Here is a 19,036-nt window from a genome sequence, read left to right as displayed (position 1 = left end):
GCAGGAGCTCTCTATGTAAGATGTATCTAGAATAAGATGTCTGTATACATGATATAGAGTATATAAAATCTTATATATAATGGGATGTATGTAATAAATAAGGATATCGATATGTAGATAGGCAGATAAGATATATGTAGGAAGGGCACCTGGGTGGCTCAGTCAGTGAAGCGTCTGCCTTCGACTCAGGTCACTGATCTCAGGGTCCGTGGGTCGAGCCCCACGTGGGGGCTCCCTGCTCACTGGGGAGCCTGCTTCTCCCTCTCTCTGCCCCTCCCCCTGCTCATACACTCGCTTGCTTTGTCTCTCTCAAATGAATAAATTAAAGAAATATATATTTTGAAAAAAGATGTAGGTACGATCTACATTTCATCCAAACATCTGCAAATAAAATCACATAACATGCGCAGGTGAGATTGGGTGTGAGGACATCTGGATCCCTCTAAGCGCTGGGGACTGTTAGGGCACCCAGAGTCCTCCGTGCGGAAGGGTGAGAAACGAGATCTGCTCGTCCTTCTCTCCTTCACGGGCCCTACCCAGATTCTTACTCGACCCGACACTGCGATCTCTGCTTTCGAGCTCCAGAAGCGGCCCCTGTCTCCTGGGGGACCGAGCGGTCCTCATGGCTGGGATCTGAGCCAGAGGCACCCAGTTTCCGAGCGAGGGGTCGTGCACGGGGAGGGGGGGACGTCTGAGCGCCCGCACCCGCGCCGCTCGCGTGCAGGCCGGGTCCGCCCGGAGTCAGGGGCTCCCCGGAAACCCTCGCAGCAGCGTCTGTCCGTTCGCGAACCCGGAAACACCCCGAGAGCACCGGGTCTGAGGAGGCCCTTTGCGGGACCGTTCCACGGCCGACACACCGTTGGCAGACCCGCTCTTGTTACCTCCTCTATTTCTTTTCTTTCTTTCTTTTTTTTTTTTTTTACCTCCTCTATTTCTTTTCTTTTCTTTTCTTTTTTTTTTAAGATTTTATTTATTTATTTATTTGACAGAGAGATCACAAGTAGACAGAGAGGCAGGCAGAGAGAGGGGGAAGCAGGCTCCCCGCTGAGCAGAGAGCCCGATGCGGGGCTCGATCCCAGGACCCTGAGATCATGACCTGAGCCGAAGGCAGAGGCTTAACCCACTGAGCCACCCAGGCGCCCTCCTCTATTTATTTTCGAAGTTGATTTATTCTCAAGTTTTTTTTCTTTTTTTTAGTAACCTCGACACCCGGCGCGGGGCTCAAGCTCGCCACCCCACACCGAGCCTCAGGCTCTTCCCAGTGAGTCAGGAGCCCCCATTCGTCCTCTTTAAAAAATGCATGAATTAAATGGGAGATGGACAGGCCAATCCGTCTAATTTGTTGTCCTTTGTGGAAACTCCCCGGGGTGGAGCGCCCGAGGGAGCCCGAGGGAGCCCGAGGCCCGCCCCGCCCAGCCGATCGCTGGCCAGGCCCGCCCCCGCCCCACCCGCCCACCGCCCGTTGACGGGCGCTATCGCTCCGCCCCTGGCCCTGATTGGTCGGCCGCTTCCCCGCAAGCTTTCCCGATTGGCTGGGGGCGCTCCCGCCCCGCCCGCCGGTTGGCCGCCCGGCCGTTGCCCGGGCGACGCAGGCTGCTGCGCTTCCGCATCCGCTGGGAGTGCGGGGTGGGCTTGGGCCCCCGCCGCGGCGAGTGGCGTCTTCTCGGGCCTTGCGGGTCGCGCTCAACGGAGACCCTCGGCGGGCCGGTGAGCTGGGCAGGGGGCGGCAGGGCGCGACAGCGGGCGGCAGGGGGCGGGGCCGAGGGGGAGGGCGGGGCCATCTGTCACCGCGGACCCGGAGGGCCCCCCGCGCCCAGCCGTGATCCCGCGTGCCCCTGCGGTGGACCTGGCGTGGACGGGCGCCTGCGGTATACCCGTGTGCAGGCGCCCCCGCTGTGTCCCCGCGGGCGTCCGCTGCCCCGCCGCGTGCGCGCGTGTCGAGCCCCGTCTGTGTACTGGCGAGCGTGCGCCCCCCGTGCCCCGCCGCACACCAGCTCGCACGCGCCCGGCTGCGGTCCCGCGCGGTCGGGGTCGCCCTTGCTGAACGACGGGACGCCTGCGCGCCTGCAGGTGGAGGGGGCCTGGACAGGAGGTCCCGGCACGTGTCCTCGGCAACGCAGCCCCGCGGCGTCCCCGGCCCACCCGACGGCACCCGGTCCGCGTGGCGCCCGGCATGAGGAACACGAGCAAGGAGCTGCAGGGCGCGGCCGGCCGCTACGCCCCCTGCGGTGAGTGACTCGCAGCCGCCGCCCCGCTGAGCCCCGCTGGGGCAGTGCTGCTCCTGGGCCTCAGGGTCAAAGCAGCTTAAAGGGAAAGTAAAAGGGGGGGGGGCACCAAGAAACCAGCTAGTCTTCAAGTTCCCCGCAAGAACGCCGGACTCCCACTGTTGCCTCCGCTGGTGGAGGGTAGAGGGTCTCTGTCCTGTGATGGTCTGACCCGCGGTGAGCCTCACTGTCTCCGGCAATGTAAGCATTTCCATTGCCATCCCATTTTCTGGATGCTCTGCATCCCAGATCATTTCGTGACCTCTCTTCTGCTGGTGATTTATGGCCCCGCCCAGTTAACCGCGTCTTGGGATTTTCTTGGTTGGGCGCAGAGAAGGATTGGGTGGAGGGTTCTGGGGGCCAGCTGGGCAGAAGGGAGGGAAGGAGAGCTGGGTGCTGTGGTCTGTCTGTGCCTCTTGTCTTGATTCCTCCCCTTCTTGGAAAGGTGGAAAGAAAGGCTGGAGAAGGGGGGCTCGGGTGCCCTCCTGGGAGCCTCGGGGTGGGAGCCGGTGGGCACCTGCAGTGCTCACATCTGCTCAGAAGTGGCCTTCTCATTCCTAAAGGAGCTGGTGACCTAGTCCAGAGCTCTGTCATTGCCATTGTGACACCGTGGGTGTGTTGGGGGCTGGGTGTGTGGTGGGTGGGGGTGGGGCAGCTGACCGGGTCCCCTTCTCCACTGTGGGCTCTCAGCCTCTTTGTGACTTCCCCCAGCCTTAGTGGACTCCCCTGTATACAGGACATCAGTGGACACTGATAAGGGCCAGGCACTTCTGTACACTAACATTTAACCTCAAAACAACTCGACAACGTATCATTAACCCCGGTTTTTAGACGTGGGCACTAAAGCACAGAGAGTTTTAGGAAACTGCCCAAGGTCACACATCTCATGGGGGCTCCTCTGTCCAGGCCTTGCAAGGCTGCAGCTGCCCAAAGGCAGGAGCATGGCCATCAGCCACAGGAGCCCCGGGGTAAGTGGGCATTAAACACTGCCTTGGACTAGAGTTCCAGGTGGCTCAGTTGGTTAAGCCTCCAGCTGCTGGTTTCTGTTTGGGGCATGATCTCAGAGTCCTGGGATCGAGTCCTACACCTGCTTCCGTGCTCAGCGGGGAGTCTGCTTGACATTCTCTCTCACTCTCCCTGCCCCTCTCCTCCACCCAACACCCTGCTCTCTCTTTCTCTGTCATATAAATACACAGATCTTTAAAAGGAAATCTACAGGATACCCAGCACTGCTGGTAAAAATAAAACAAACAAAAAGAAATCTACTCAGGTAGTAATTGATCACAGTACTACTGGTACTAATTGCTGTACAAGTACCAGTAATTTCTAAGTGATAGAAGCTACCAGACAGTTCTCATTCCTATCACCATGTGTGTGTATGTGTGTGCAAGCATGCCTGTGTGTGAGCTCCTTTGCACGCAGTTATGAATGCCTGGAGAAGAGCTCAGTGCCTGCCCAAAGCTTCCAGTAATGAGAACTGCAAGATACACCATTCTCTGTGGATTAATTAGTAATGAAAACACAGAGGACAAATAAAGCAAGAAGTGCATGCCTTCTCTCTAAAAGGGAAAATATTTGAGCTGAGTGTGATGAGAGTAGGAAGCTGCTTAGTTCTTTCTCCTAAGTCTTAAATTACCTATGAGCTTCTGTTCCATTCTTAAACCTTTCTTAATGCTTTTTTTCATTCTCAATAGTAAGATGTTGATACAGCTAATTGCTGTCCTTTGATATTCAAATATTTTGTTATGTTAAATATATTCCTTTTCTTGCAGCGAACCCAGCTTTAGTTAGAGGTAGAAACTGGATGTTTAAGCTTTACCTTTAGAGAACAGATTTTCATGAGATACCTGTGTGTTACATAAATTAATTTTTTAAAAGATTTTGTTTATTTATTTGAGAGAGAGAGTGAGCAAAGGGAGAGGCAAAGAGAGAGAATCTCAAGCAAACTCTGAATTGAGTGCAGAGCCAGATGCGGGGCTCGATCCCAGGACCCCGAGGTCAGGACCTGAGCAGAAACCAAGAGTCAGACACTTAACCAACTGAGCCAGCCAGGGGCCCTCTACATAATTTAATTTATTCAGCACAGTTTTCCTGTGATCCTACCGTATTAGAGTTCTCCAGAGCAATGAATCCAACAGTGCATCTCTCTGTCATTAGTCAGCTATCTATCATCTGTCTATGGACCATCTATCTATCTAAAGGCTTATTCTAAGGACCCAGCTCACACAGTCGTGTGGCTGGAGGCCGAGCCCAGAGAAGAGCTGATGTTGCGTTTGGAGTCTGAAGGCTGCCTAGAGGCAGAACTGCACCCCCACCCCGGGGACCTCAGTCTTTTTCTCTGAAGACCTTTGACTGATTTGACGAGGCCCACCCACATGATGGAGGGTGATCTGCTTTAATCAGAGTCCACTGCTATAAATGTTAATCTCACCTAAAAATGCCTTCAGAGAAGTCTGCGTGTCCCCGATCTCTTCCTTCTGTGGGATCACAGTGGGCACCCATAACTGCAGGTCTGGGGTTCTGTTTTCACCTCTCCCTCCCAGCAGGAGCAGGTGTTCCCAAAGCGGCCTGCAGGGCTGTTCCTGGATGCCCCTAGCTCCTTTGCCCACTTAGGGGCTCCATGGCTCTGCTGATGCCATGTTCACTGCATTGCCCGTGGCCCCTCTGTCCGTGGGGCACAGAGCATGAGGGGGAAGAAGGACAGACAGCAGGCTGCCTTCCTCTCCCCTCCTTCTTCCTTCCTGTGTTGCCCCTCCTCCTGCTCACGGCCCCCACCCATGGGAGTGGCACCCCCTCTGTCTGTGCTCATCATGCTGCTGCTCTGTGGGACTCACTTGACGTTCCTGGGGAGCCAGACTCAGCCTTGTCCCCCGCCTGGGATCTGCGGTGACTTTCCGTCACACCTGGCTGCCAGGCCGAGGTCCTAGCCTCCTTCCGTCTCCTTGCTCTTGGGACCTCTCACTCGGTCCCACTGTGGCCTCAGGCACAGGCCTTGGGAGCAGCGGGGTGGGCCAGTGGAGGTGTGGGGGTATCACGTAGGGAGGTCCCCAGATGAGGCTTCTCTGAGGGCCAGCCTGCCTCTTCCTGCCCCGGTCAGATGTGGGCAGTGCCACTTCTGGGCTGGGCTAGGTGTCTCAGTGTTGTTCATATGCTGAGCTCAGCCGATCTGGCCCAGCCTCGGTCCCGTGCCCCCCACGCTAGCCTGTGGTGTAGTGAGTGTCTTGGGATTCTTTGGGAATGTGCACTCTCCAATATAGCCAGAAATGCCGGTTACTCCCAGTTCCCCGGAGGAGAGAGACCCAGGACGCACAGGGGGATCGGGACACCTTGGAGGAGGCCCTCATGCCACTATTTGGGAGCAGAGGTGCAGCCTGGGACAGAGGAGCACAGGGCCTCATAGAAGGAATTCTTCCTTCTGGCGGGACCAGCAGCTGGCATGCCGGTGGGCTCAGGAGACTGGTGCCTACAAGCTCACTGCAGGAGTTCCAAAGGGTGTGGTGATGTCTCACATGCTGATGTGCCATGCCGTGGGAGTTTCTCCTGTGCTAATGTCTTGTGGTGATGTCTCCTGTATAAATCTTGTGTTAGATTTTCTTGTGCTAATGTCCTGTGGTGATGTCTCCTGTGCTGATGTCCTGTGGAGGCTGAGATGCTCTCCGTGGCATGGCTGTGTTGTAGGCCGTGCAGCAAGCCAACCTGAACTCGGTGTAATTAATTGGCCCTCGGCCACCTCTTTTCTAGACTGGTATTACCACCTTCCTGTGAAGCAGTCTGACAAGCCCGTGGATGTCCCTCCGGCCTCCCAGATCCCAGGCCTCAGTGATCTGAGGGAGCCTCCCAACGGGCACCTGCCTGGGTCCCGGAGGTACTGGGTAAAAGAAACAGACTCTGAGTACGTAAAGCTTGCAAAGCAAGGCGGCCGGCCCGGTAAGCAGCCCGCACAGTGGACATCGAGGGTCAGGCCACAGCCTGGGGTGGGTGTGGCCCGTAGGATGTCTCCTCTTTAAAGGCAAAGACTAAAAAGACTGAAATCACGGAATTGGCTTGCGAGTGACCCTGTGTTAGAGTCCCCGCCCCATCCTGGTGGTCCAGGTGCAGAGGGTCCCCAGAAACTGTCCCATCTCCCCAGAGAGTCCCTGCCTGCAGTTCTGTAGCCTTGCTGGGGAAAGCAGTTCTTGAGCTGCTGGAGCATGGGCTCCTGTGGTTTATGACCACAGCCCTCGCCCGGCGTGTTGGTGCGTCTCAACACAAGGTCACAGATGAGTTTCAGCGGTGGCGCTGGTGAGCGTCCACCTCAGCCCACGGTTTAGCCGAGAACATGCTGCCTGGTTGAGCTCATACAGATTGCTGGTGAGGGGCAGGGCTCAGGCCCCGTGGTAAGGGACGCTGAGAGCCACCGCCTTTCCTGTCCTGTTTCCTGGCCACCATACTTCCCCAGGAGGCTGTCACGGGTGGTGGGAAACAGCCCTGCAACACCCAGGCTTGGATGTCCAGGAACCCAAAACTCACCATCCCGCACCTGTCTGAATCAGGCCAGGACAGGACCTGCAGTGCTCCTCTACCCTCCTCCCCTGCTCCGCGGCCTCGGGTTAAGAGAAAGTTCCTGGGATAGCCAGCAAAATCTAGATGGGACCTCCGAGTTAGATGACAGGATGGCATCAGCACTGACTTCCCAGTGCAGATCTGGGCGCTGTCATTATGTAACACCAGTCTTCCAGAACCTTCCACCCAAGTTCATGGGGGCAGAGGAGGCCACAGGTCTGCGAGGGGCTTCCAAACTGCTCCCCAAACAGCAGTGATGGTGATGACACTAATGAAGGGGGGGGAATGCAGCAGATGTGAGCCTCTGGGGAGGCTGGGGAAGGGGGATGGGGGTTCCTGCTGTTCTGGCAACTTTATGGGAAGCTGCCTGCTACTCGTGCCACATGCTCACCCCGGTGTCTTTTTGGCTTTGAGATCTGTTGAAGCACTTCGTCCCCGGGACCAGGAAAGGCTCCCCGGTGGCCTACTCCTTGCCGGACTGGTACGTCCACCACAGCAAGCCGCCCACGGCAGAGCAGAGACAGTGAGTATCACAGGCTGCCTCCCTCGTCATTACAGGGGAAAGTAGCCCGCTCTGCATTTTAGAGATTCTATTTATTTATTTGTCAAAGAGAAAGTGAGCGCATAAGCAGTGGGGGTGGCAGGCAGAAGGAGAAGCAGGTTCCCCGCTGAGCAAGGAGCCAGCAGCGGCACTCGATCCCAGAACCCTGGGATCATGACCCAAGCTGAAGGCAGATGCTGAACTGAGCCCCCCAGGTGCCCTATTAAGCCAACAGGTCTTGAGTAGGGGCACTGAGAGTGTGACATGACAGCCCCAAGTGGTACAGCAGCCAGGAGGGAACGGGTCGGGGTGCTGCAAGATGGATGACCGCGCAGGGGTCCCAAGGCTGGACCTCTGGGGCTGCTTAGGGGACATGGCTTCAGGCCTTGCCCTGTTCCCAGGGCTGGTGACAGTGGCTGGTGAAGTGTTCTTCGCCCTGAAGGACGCAGGTGCCCTGCGAAGACAGAAATGCAGATAATCCCAACCCGTGGTGGTCACAGAGCTGTGGGGAGCCCTGTACCCAGAGTGTCTACGGAATTCCTGTGTCTGGGCGTGCACACTGTGGCCTCCATGCCCCCTCTCTTGGACTGGGAGGCACTGGGAGAAACCACTTCCCTTGGCTTCCCTGTGGGGCTTGGGACACAGGAGTACAGATGGCCTGAGCTGTCACCCTGTGTCCCTGGAAGGCTCTGCCTGTGGTCACATGCACTTTCATCCTGGGGGCTCCTGAACCCCATAATTTAAAGCTCACCCTTGGCCAACGCAGCTGAGTTCTGATTGGAGCAAAGTAGAGAGGAGAGAGAAGGAGGCAGGAGAGGGCCTGACCCCACTGCCACGGAGTGACCGGTGGGGCTGGGTTTCTGCACTCTCCATCCATGCTGTGACCTGTCCCTTGCTTGGACGTGTGGCCAGGGGGGTGCCCAGCTGTCCCGTGGCTGTGAGGACTCTGAGCATCCTTGAGGCCTTCTGCAGCCCAGGGGGCAGCTGCTCTAGCTGGGGCCCGAGTCCAGGGACGGGGTGTTCTGGGAGAGTCAGCAGGCAGGTCCTCCTCCCTTCCCCTGGGCCACGTGCACTGCCCCTCCCACTGTGTTCCTGGCTGTCCTCGTCCCGGTGGGGAAGCAGGGAGCATGGCTGTCCCTCCCATCCTGTGTGCCCTTGCCAATCTTCCAAGCTTCCTAGTGGCATTCCCAGCATGTGGGGGTGGGAGGTAGAGAGGAGAAAGTTTGGGAGCCCAGGAACTGCAGTGGCAATTGTCCCTTTTTCAGACATTCCAGCCCTCCCTTCTGGGCCCTGGGGCTTCTCCCTGTCTGCAGAGCCCTAAACATGGGAGGGCTCGCTCTGCCGTCCCTGCAGTGAAGCAGGGGGTGCCGCACCTGTGGGCTTCTCTTCCTGGGGAAGAGTTGGGGTCCCGTCTGTAGCCTGCATTCCCAGCCTCTGACCTCTGCTCCCTGGCCTCTGCACCAGCTTTCCCGGGGGCCTCCAGCCCGCCTCCTTCCTCCCTCTGTGTCAGGGGCAGCGGGAACCCCTTTTTCTCTGTACTTCCTAGTGCTCTGCTGACTTCATCTGTGTCCCTCCATTCCCCAGCTCGGAGCAGCCCGGGCTCAGCCAGGCGATGCATCCTGGAGGACCGGCCCGCCCCTCCATTCTCCCCCAGCTGCAGTCCCTGTCCTCTCCATGCCCCTCACTGCTGCCAGGATCAAGTCCCAGCCCTTAGCCCTTAGCCCCCAGCAGTGTGTGGGGGTGATGACAGAGGACAGTGCTGGCAGGTGCACGTCCCACCCCCTAGCCCCCAGCCAGGCCCGAGTGCTCGCCAGTGGAGACAGCACGCCCGGCTGGGAGTTTAAGTACTACATTACAAATGACCATGGGGGTGCCTGGGGGGCTCAGTCAGTTGAGCTTCCGACTCTTGGATTCGGCTCAGGTCAGGGTCCTCAGATCGAGCCCCGTGTCGGGCTCTGCAATCAGTGCAGAGTCTGCTTGGGATTCTCTCTCTCCCTCTGCCCCTCCCCCTGCTGGCGTGCTCCCCCCACCCCATCTCTGTCTCTCAATATAAATAATTAAAGTCTTTAAAAAAAATGACCGTCAAACAGAAAAAGGGTATTATTGTTATGAAATGACCGCGTGAAATGGCAAATACTGAAGGGGGTCTAGATGGTTCGAGCAGACAAAGTAGTAGATGATACCATAACAGAAATAATTAGTTTCTAATTCATCTACTTCAAGAATTCGTAATGTAAGATGCTCTCATTTTACTGATTATGTCACCTTGTGACCTCTGACTTGGCCTCCGATTCTGGGAAGCGGCCCCAGAAACATTAGTCATTCATTCAGTGGAATGGGGAGGGATGGTCTGCGAGAGCTGGTGTGGGAGGAGGGGAAGGGATGGTGTTTGCTGTGTGACCGCAGGGAGAGGGAGGAGGGAGGGGAGGAGGGAGAGAAATAGGAAGGATGGAGGACGGGGGGAGTGCGCAAGGGGAAGGACGGAGGACGGAGGAATAGGAAGGATGGAGGAGGGAAGGGAAGGAGGGGAGGGAAGGGAAAAGAAGAGGGAGGGGAGGAAGAAGGATGAAGGATGGGGAAGGGGAGGTGAGGAGGGGGCCTCAGGTCGGAGCTCTTGTCGCTGCAGGATCCCCGCTGTTTCCATGCCTGATTACATGGTTTACGAAGAGTTTAACCCCCAGCAGAGCAACGGAAGCTATGAGTCCAGGAGGGGGCCTTTCGACTTTGACGTGAAAACGGTTTGGCAGAGGGAAGCCGAGGACCGTGAGAAGGAGAAGAAAAAGGTGAGGGCCAGGCGCCTGCGGGGCTGTGTCGCCGCACTTGCCGCTCCCCAAAGAAGCTGACACTGGGTCTCTTGTTGCCCCAACACTGCCACGACTCTGTGTTTCCTTGTTTAAAAGACTTACTTATTTTAGAGAGGGAGTGCGTGTGGGAGGGGAGGGGCAGAGACAGAGTCTCAGGCAGACTCTCCGCTGAGCAGGACCCTGACACGGGCTGGATCCCAGGACCCCGAGATCAGGACCTGAGCCGAAAGCAGGAGTTGGCGCTCAAACCACTGAGCCACCCCCGCCCCCGCCCCCTGTTCTGTATTTTAAATTTGAATCAACTAAAAGGCAAGAGGCCATAGTAATATTACTTTTTTTTTCTTTTTATGAATATTGACTCTATGGGGTAAGATTACCTTGTACCAGGTGAGTTTTAACTAGTGAATGCTCGTCTGGGGCGGCCTTAACATGCCTCTTCCCATTCAGCGTGTATAAAAACGACATTTTGTATTTATTCGTATCCAGTCTCTAAAGGTGTCTATTGTGTTCAAGTCGTTAAGTGAATATTTTTCTGAAATACTTTTTTTTTTAAATTAACAGTTCTTTTTTATTTTTATTTTTTAAAGATTGTATTTATTTATACATTAAAAGAGCAGCTACGAAGTCGAGGGCCATCTCTGGTTGGTAGCCTTATGGTTGGGGTGTCTCAATTCAGGGGCCTTCTGACCCCCAGGCTGGAGCCCCACTGTCCAGGGCCGAGCATTGGCCACCGACGCTCCAGCACCAAGGTCTTGGTTCTCGGCACACGGGGTGGGAGAGTGGGTTTCCTGGCCTGGACCATCTGTGTCTGACTACCGGGCTTGGCTTCTCAGTGTCCTGGTTTGAGGAGAACTGCTGACTTTGGGGACTCAAGCAGTTGAACCCCGCATAGAATGTCAGGTGTCTGCCATGGGCTGTCTGGCCTTCCTCAGAACACCCCCACCCTCCGGCCATGGTTCCGGCTTCTGCTCCGCTGCATGATCAATGAAACGGACTGTTTTTAGGACCAGGTCCATGTCTTGGTGATACGCAAGCAGCTACACCGTCGATCGGTAAAGGGAATCTTTGGGAGTTAACCACAGCCACCGTGCGCATCTAGAGGACCTTGAAATTCTAAATGCTGTACCAGCCCCAAATCCCGTAGGGTTTCTGAGCCATGGACCGTAGCCATGTGGGGCTGAACCCAGGGCAGGAAGCAAGCCCGTGTGGACTGCCATGCTTAAGGAGGCGGGGTGCCCATGGGCTGTGGTTGAAGACACCAACATGGTGGACCAACATGGCAGACAGTTGGGTTCCAGAAAGGAGGTGTGGGGTGCCAGCTGGGCGTGTGGGCGCCCTGTCAGGAGGCTTAGAGAGCCCAGACGTATCTTCATCACCTGCTTCTGTGCATAGCAAACTGCACGGAACCGGGAGAGTTCTTGTGTTTTTTTCTCCCTGTGTCCCACTGGACCTTTGGCACAGCTAGAGTGTGACCTTGAACGTAGATGAAAGTGTGCACCATATTAAGCTAGGATTTGATGGGTGTCCGTCCCCAGCCTCTCTTGAGGGCCTGGCTGTCCTGCCCCTTGTCCCCCAGACCCCCCATGACTGGGCCTCAGGGGGCGAGCTGGGACATGGAGCTTTCCCAGCTATGGCCCCTAACTTGCTATGTGGCAGACCCAGGACCATATTTAGGGCAAAATGCTCCCCATGGGCGACCAGCATTGTGGGGTCTCATTTGCCTCTGGGGTAGTTGGGCTGGAGCAGGTCTCCCTTTCTGAAAGGCCCCCTTCTCCCCCATAAATGCTGGCGGTACCTTTGTAGGCTCTGTTTTTTGCTTTTTGTTGTTTTTCTTTTGTTTTCCTATAGCGTTTCCCCCTATTTTGTGATGCTGTAATTTAGACGCAGGAAATCCGCACTCTTCCCGGGGACTGTTCTATGGGTTCAATAAGCATGTAGCCACCACAGCTAGGAAGGCACTGAGCTCTTCCGTCACCCCCAAAGGTCTCAGCACCTTCACAGCCAGGCTGAGCTGCTTCCGTGGAATCGTGGGTCCTGGCTGAGGCGTGACTGTCGCATGGGACACTTGCTGAGCTGTGTTTTCCTGGGGTTTTGGCCTGAAGAGTCATGACCTCGCCCCAGGATCGTACTGTCCTGTGTGCCCTCTTGCCTTTCTGGGACTGTCCTCCTTCAGCGTCTGAGTGTCTGTCCCGCAACCATGGTTCTGTGTGTTTCTTCGCACAGGTGAGGCTCCCAGCCATTAACTCAAAGTACCTGAGCAAAGTGGGCACCCCGCTCGGCCCCAAAGACCCTGCAGGAGGCAAACTCTCCTTTCCTCCCATGTAAGTACACGGGCAGTGCCCACGCGTCTGGAGTGGGCTTGGGTTTGGGCTTTTTGGTCCTCCATCTAGGGGACAAAGGGACAATAATGACAACAAGGCACTGGGCAGTCGGTGGCCTGACGGTGTCCAATTCCTGGGAACACCTTTTGGTGATACGGTTTTGATGTCACATCCCCATGGACTGGCCTCATCCCCTGGCGTCTGTCGGGCCCTCGTGGAGCGCAGCTGCCCCCCTCCATGTCTGGACCGTGTGGGCGCCCAGCTTCTCCAACCAGCTGCTTTGCCTCCGTAAGCCCGTGTCCTACCCAAGACACCCGCCCCCCGGGACCCCGTCCTCACCAAGGCTCGCCATTTATTTATTTATTTTTATTTTTATTTTTAAATTTTTTAAAAAAGATTTTATCCATTTATTTTTTGAGAGGGGGTTGGAGAGGGAGCACAAGCAGGGGGAGGAGCAGAGGCAGAGGGAGAAGCAGACTCCGCACTGAGCAGGGAGCCCAATGTGGGACTCGATCCTCGGACCCAGGATCATGACCTGCGCCAAAGGCAGACGCTTAATGACTGAGCCACCCAGGCGCCCCAGATAACCTTCTTTCAAAAATTTACTTATTGAAGTCATCTCTACACCCGGCGTGGGGCTCGAACTCGACCCTGAGATCAAGAGTCAGGTGCTCCACTGACTGAGTCCACCGGGCGCCCCCATAGCGCATCATCTTTAATGTCAAGGAAGAGCTGATCCAGAAAGTGACAGTTTGGTAAAGAAACGGTAGAGTCCAAGCATCGATTAGCCCCTGGGGGAGGCCGGTGTTTGTGAGGGTGGTGTCCCCGAGAAACGCGGCATCATCCTCTAATTGGCTGTCATGGGCACAGGTTTTAGAAACGACTAAGCAAGCTCCCACCCTGTGCAAGGGTCGGCTGGAAGTGTGTTTCCTTGTGCTGAGGAAGCGGGACAGAGGGCTGTGCCAGATGGCTCTGTCTGTGACTCTTGATCTTGGGGTCGTGAGTTCAAGCCCCACCTTGGGTGCAGGGATGATTTCAAAACATAAATGAATAAAATAGACTTGTAAAGATGGAGAGAGGGAAATCAAGATTGAGAGAGAGAGGAGTATCTGTGTTATGGTTTAAGGGACAATAACTCATCTCATTATCCGCACGCCCGCTGGGACCTGACCGTGACCATCATGACCCTTTGTGTGGAGGTTTGACATCCATTTCTCTCTTTTTGAGGCCTGGTCAAAAAGCCAGTTCACCCACAAACTTTTCCAAACTTATCAGCAACGGCTATAAGGATGAGTGGCTACAGCGAGCTGACTCAGAGAAGAGGAGCCCGCAGACCCCCGGGGCGGCCACCCCGTCTCCGTCCACGCAAGATCCTGAAGGGAGCCAGGATGCAGGGTCGGAGCCAGACCCGGAGGTGCCCGGGGGCGCCGAGGACGTCCAAGGTGAGTGCGCCCTGCAGCCCGTGTTTGCTGAGGCCTCTGTTCCTTGAGATTTCTTCTCATTGGGTCTTTCACACGGAGTGATCTAAAGACCATGGAAGATCTTCCAGAAGGGTGGTGCTCACAGACACACAGGAGGGTCGCATATGTTTCACGCTTCTCTTTATTCCCAGGAACAGCAAAAGTCACGATATCTGTGCCCTTCCATTTTCTTTCAATTGTCGAAACCTACAGGATCCTCGCCCCACCACGCGTGCGCTTCTGGAAACAGAACTCACGCTTCACCCTTGAAATTCCTCTGTCTCCCACGTCCCTTACGTTTTGTTATTAAACTCTGAATAGTTTGGAGTAGGTGTCCCTGTCATTAGGTGGTCCAAATCCTGTATTCATTCTGATTTTTCCTGGTCCTGGTGACAGGCAGACTTAGTCTTATTTTTGGCCACGTCCAACATAAAGCCCATCAAACCTGGTGTTGACTTTCCGTGGCTCAGTGATCATTGACCTTTTGTCTGTTGGCAACTAGATTTTTCTCTCGAGGCTTCATGTCCTTGGTTAAGGAGGAAGGAGGTGTCCAGAGTGCTGCACGTTGACGTTTGTCAGCAAGGTCTCTGCCCGCCGTCCCCGCCCAGTCCCCAAATGACCCCAGCGAGGGCGACGGTGCCCGTGCACCTGCTCAGCACCCACTCCACGCTCAGCGGCCCAGCCGCCCTGCCAGTGACATGTCCTGTCTCCACTGTCCTGACGGTTGCGTGACAAGGTCACGCTCAGTGTCGCTAGGAAGTGCACTTGTGAACATTTCCGTGCTAGCTGTGTTCTGTGGCTTCTTGTTTTAAGTGATACAGCCTTTTAGTCATTGTAAGTAATTATTAAAAGTATGATTCTTTTAGGACCAACTCTGTTTTACTAAATTGAACAACTCGCGTGCTTGTTCCATATTATAGATGCTCCTTCTCCGAGTGAGTGTTTGTGGAGAAACTGGCTGCATCCAAGTATGAAAAGTGTCTCACACGCACCAGTGTCGATGAACATGGTGAAATATGAAGCTGAAGGCACTGGGGGGCCCTAGATGTCCTTCCCCAGCTGCATGTGCTCCAGCCGCAGGCCGAGCTGGCTGTGGCTGGGCTCAGTCGGTTGAGCATCTGAGTCTTGGTTTCGACTCTGGTCGTGATCTCAGGGTCGGGGGATCAAGTCCTAAATTGAGCTCCATGCTCAGCGCGGAGTCTGCCTGACATTCTCTCTCTCCTTCTCCCTCTGCCCCTTCCCCTGCTCTCTCTCTCTCTAAAATAAAGAAATCTTTGAAAATAAATAAATGAGCGAAACCGGCATGACCTGAGAGCGCCAGGAAGGCTGGGGAAGCAGCAGTGCCCCGTAACCCGGCAGGATCAGCACGGGGCTGGGGGCACCTGCTTCCACGCTTTGGGTACCTGAGGGTCCCCATGGAAGCTCCCGGCTTCCGCCCTCCCCGGAATTTCCCAGAGGCCACATGTTCTTCCCTTCTGTTTCCTGTTCCTTCTCCTGCCTGTCTTGGCTTTTAACTTGATGCACAACGACAGCCAACCCAGAGCTTGCCTTCCCCTTCTGGCTGTCCCTTTCTCAGCCAGGCTTATGGGTCGGTGTTTCCCTCCTTGAGACACAGGACTGTGCTTTTCTTTCTTCCCCTCACTGCAAGTTTTGCTGTCCGTCTCCATGTTTCTGGCGTGCGGGGAAGCTGGCCTATGGCCACTGGCCCAGATTTCTAGTTTGCAAGAGCCAACATGGAGGACAGCGCCCAGGACCGGGTGCAGAGCCAGCAGCCATGCCCTGTCCTCTGGGGCTGGGGAAAGCGCCCCTGCCCACTCCTGCTCAGTGCATCCTTACGGGGTAGGGAAGCTTGCCAGCAGGTGTAGGCACAGTGCAGAATGTGGTCAGGGCCCCCGCCTTGTCTAGCCACGCTCAGGGTAGAGATGGAGGTTTCCCAGGTAAGCACTGGGCGGGCAGGTAGGACCGTGTGTTTCATTTTCATGTAGACTTCAGGAGTAGTCCTGAAAAATAAGGACTGACACCGGCGCTTTCCCGTTCCTTAAAATTAATAGGTTAAAATTCTTAATTCGTAAAAAAATGTCATCTTCACGTCTCTTTCCCCATCAACCATCTCTTCCGTTTGTGTTACAGGAGGAGCCCCACCTCCATCGGCGTCCACGCCCGGAGAGCTCAAGTAAACCCCACCTGCTCCGCTCGGATCTCCTTCTGACGGCGGATGGGTCTGACTGGACGCCGGCTCTGTTTCTGAGGCGCCGGCTCTTTTCCGTGAACGTAGGTTCTTAGATCGGCTCTCTTAGAGCCGACTTGACACCACTGTCGAGACGCTGCAAGTGTTGGGCGCTGCTTCCTGCACCTCTCCAGGATGCGAAGCAGCGCACCTCGCTGGCCCGGGATGTCGCAGTGTCTTGGAATCAGCCACTTCCTCCCCGGCCCACCGTCATCTGACCTCACCCGCTCCCGTGCGAGTCTCTGCAGGCGACATTTCGATTCAAATCAACCATTTAGACTCTACCTAGAAGAAACCCAAAGTCTTTTCCTTTCTTTGGTCCTGCAATATTTGTAGAAATATTTTTTTTCCATTTCAGAAAAATTTAACTCCAGAATATTATGACATAGTTTATACTAAGAAAAAGATTGATTTATTATGCCTTAAGGGTGTAAGCATTTAATGTAGAAGCATGGTAGCATTTGCTGGTTTAAAATGTTTGCTAATATTTTTTGCATAAACTGAAATTCGTAACATTTCACGTTTACTATTTTGTATCATTTAGGTAAAACTATGTTTAACTTTAACATTTAATTTAGTAGTCTTAACAAAAATTTTTAAATAATCAGACTGAATTTTCTTATTTTGTAAATTTTGCTACTGTTTATATGTAGGTAATTAGCACGACAGTGTAGCTTTATATTTTGTACATTTAATTCAGAATAAAATAATTTTTCTGGAAGATTTTCAGAAAGCCAAATAATGTCTCAAGTATTTCTTTTTTTTAATTATTTGAGAGAGAGGGAGAGAAAGAGACAGAGTGAGCATGAACAGGGGGAGGGACAGAGAGAGAGTCTCCAGCAGACTCCCCACTGAGTGCGAGCCCAGCGCGGGGCTCGATCCCGCGACCCGAGATCCTGACTGGAGTGGAAACCAGGAGTCAATACTTAACAGACTGAGCCACCCAGGCACCCCAAGTTCTCGGGTACTTTAACATCTCTCCCAGAATAAACTTAGGATGCACTTACCAAAACTTGAAGGAGGGGGAACCCTGCTTCCTCCTACTGGGGCAGCAAACCAGTAGCTGAAGTAGCATCGGTGCCGGTGCCGGTGCCGGTGCCGGTGCCGGTGCCAGCGCCTCTCCTCCCACTGGGTGGGTGACGGTAACCAGCGTGGGGTGTGAGAGCTCCCCCTGCTGGGCGTCCGACTCCACGCAGAATGACGTTTCCCTTCACCCGTCTTCGCAGAACCGACTCCGGACTCTCTCTCTCTCTCTCTCTACTTATATCTACGATCAAAACTATATCTATGTGGGCAAATGTCCAGGGAATTCTGCTGAATAGAAAAAGCCAGTTTGGAAAGGTAAGAGACTATTCGTGTGTGTATATATACATATATGTATATATACACCTTTTTTTTTAATGACACATATTAGAAATTGAGGACCAATGAGTGGATGCTAGGGTTTAGGGGATGAGAGGTAGGCGCGTGGATAGGGCACCATGGGGGTTCTTTTGGTAAAGGAGGGCTCCTCTCCCAGGCCCCCTCCAACTTCCGCTACTCTAGTTCTGCAAAATGTTTGCGTTGGGGGAAACGGGGGAAAGGGCACAAGACATCCTTCTGTGTTGCTCCTTACAACTTTATCTTTGTCATTCGCGCTGCTGTAGCAAAAACATCACAGCCTAGGTGACTCATACACAACAGAAATTTGTTGGGGGTATCATTCCCATCTGATAGACCTAGATGGAGCTCAGGTGGGCTCCAGTGACTTACAGAAAGCCAGGGGCTGGCAGGCGTCATGGCCCCAACAGTGGAGTGATTTTCCTTCCCAGGTCCCTTCCCAGCGTGAGACTGCAGTGCTTTTCCTTCTCCATTCCTCCTCCTCGACAACCTAAGCGCCGGCTGTGACCCGCAACACAGTTTCACGGCCTGCTGGCTGTCTGGAAACCACCATTCTCAGATCTTTGAAGTTTCTGCCTGCTGTCTGAATGCAGGAGAGCAGCTGAGATGGAAAGGGAGAAGTGGCTGGTCCCTAGCCTTGGCGTGTGGGGCCAAGCAGGGAAAAGCCTCAGTTAACAGCTCCACACTACTCTCAGCTCCTTCTGGGAGGGTTTGAATAGAGCACACTTAGTCCTCCGAGCCGGTAAGCCAGACAGGAGTGGTCATTATTCTCCAGTGGCTCTCGTGGCGTGACTTGCTTGTGTGTGAGGCCACTCAGAGCACTTGTCCGCAGATGTCCCAGGCCCTTGGGGCTGGCCCGGAGGGGCTGAGGGCCTGTGTGTCTTTGGCATCTCCGCCCGGAGCGGCGCCTGGAGGTGGCCGGCTGGTGGGCGGGGCTTTCAGGTGTGGTTTAGAAATGGCCACAGTGACCTTTCCAGTCTGTCCCATTCCTGAGGGGTCAGCTTGACAAACATGTCTTTGGTATTCGATTTGCCAGTTCATGGGCCGCCTCTTAGAAATGGAAGACAAAGTTCTGAGTGCACGAGGTCATGGGGCCCCGGGTGGGCACATCTCCGGAGGTGCTCAGGTGCCGAGCTCCTGGGTGCTGGGTGCCTGTCCCAGGCACCTGCCCGGTGGCGCGGGTTGGCCGGCAGTATTGGCCTGCTGCCAGGCCCTGCAGTCTCAGCCGGCGACTGACTGAATGAGTCATTGCCCTCCCTGCGCCAGCATCTCCTGGCTTTACTAGCGAGCTCCCGGTATCCAAGAGGGTCCCAGAAAAAAGTCCCAGAGAAGGGGCTGGAGAGATCAAGGGACCGCAGCAGACATGGCCCAGCCCCCTTTCCCTGACACCCCCGCTCCCACCCCGCCCAGGGCTGGTTCCACCTGTTTTTTCTTTCCAGTGGCTCTGGAGCTGGGGGTGCGGCCACCGCAGTCTGTCAAAACCACCGGCTGCATCCC

General features: G+C 55.0%; 1 protein-coding gene across 2 annotated transcripts; it reads left to right on the top strand.

The window, feature by feature from the left end:
• The first annotated feature begins 1,652 nt into the window (after nt 1–1,652).
• CUNH7orf57 (chromosome unknown C7orf57 homolog) lies at nt 1,653–16,153 on the top strand. Of its 2 annotated transcripts, none has more exons than XM_032875020.1 (8): nt 1,653–1,707; nt 2,071–2,228; nt 6,006–6,191; nt 7,221–7,329; nt 9,974–10,130; nt 12,375–12,472; nt 13,748–13,914; nt 16,063–16,153. In XM_032875020.1, exons 2-8 carry the CDS (start codon nt 2,174–2,176, stop codon nt 16,107–16,109), a joined length of 819 nt encoding a protein of 272 aa, XP_032730911.1. In that variant the 5' UTR covers nt 1,653–1,707; nt 2,071–2,173; the 3' UTR covers nt 16,110–16,153. The 2 variants fall into 2 exon arrangements, with proteins under 2 accessions (XP_032730911.1, XP_032730910.1); XM_032875019.1 differs by having other exon boundaries at nt 13,700–13,914.
• Nucleotides 16,154–19,036: the final 2,883 nt, after the last annotated feature.

This window comes from Lontra canadensis, unplaced genomic scaffold (assembly GCF_010015895.1).
Source record: "Lontra canadensis isolate GAN:19392208 unplaced genomic scaffold, GSC_riverotter_1.0 scaffold54, whole genome shotgun sequence".
Taxonomy (NCBI): Eukaryota; Metazoa; Chordata; class Mammalia; order Carnivora; family Mustelidae; genus Lontra; species Lontra canadensis.
This window is presented reverse-complemented; position numbering and strand designations above follow the sequence as displayed.

Excerpts from the sequence above, each read along its gene's own strand:
- CUNH7orf57 (XM_032875019.1), top strand. The coding sequence starts at position 2,174 with ATGAGGAACACGAGCAAGGAGCTGCAGGGCGCGGCCGGCCGCTACGCC. Across the intron at positions 2,229-6,005 it reads CGGCCGCTACGCCCCCTGCG|ACTGGTATTACCACCTTCCT; the intron begins GTGAGTGACTCG and ends CCTCTTTTCTAG. Across the intron at positions 6,192-7,220 it reads AAAGCAAGGCGGCCGGCCCG|ATCTGTTGAAGCACTTCGTC; the intron begins GTAAGCAGCCCG and ends TTTGGCTTTGAG.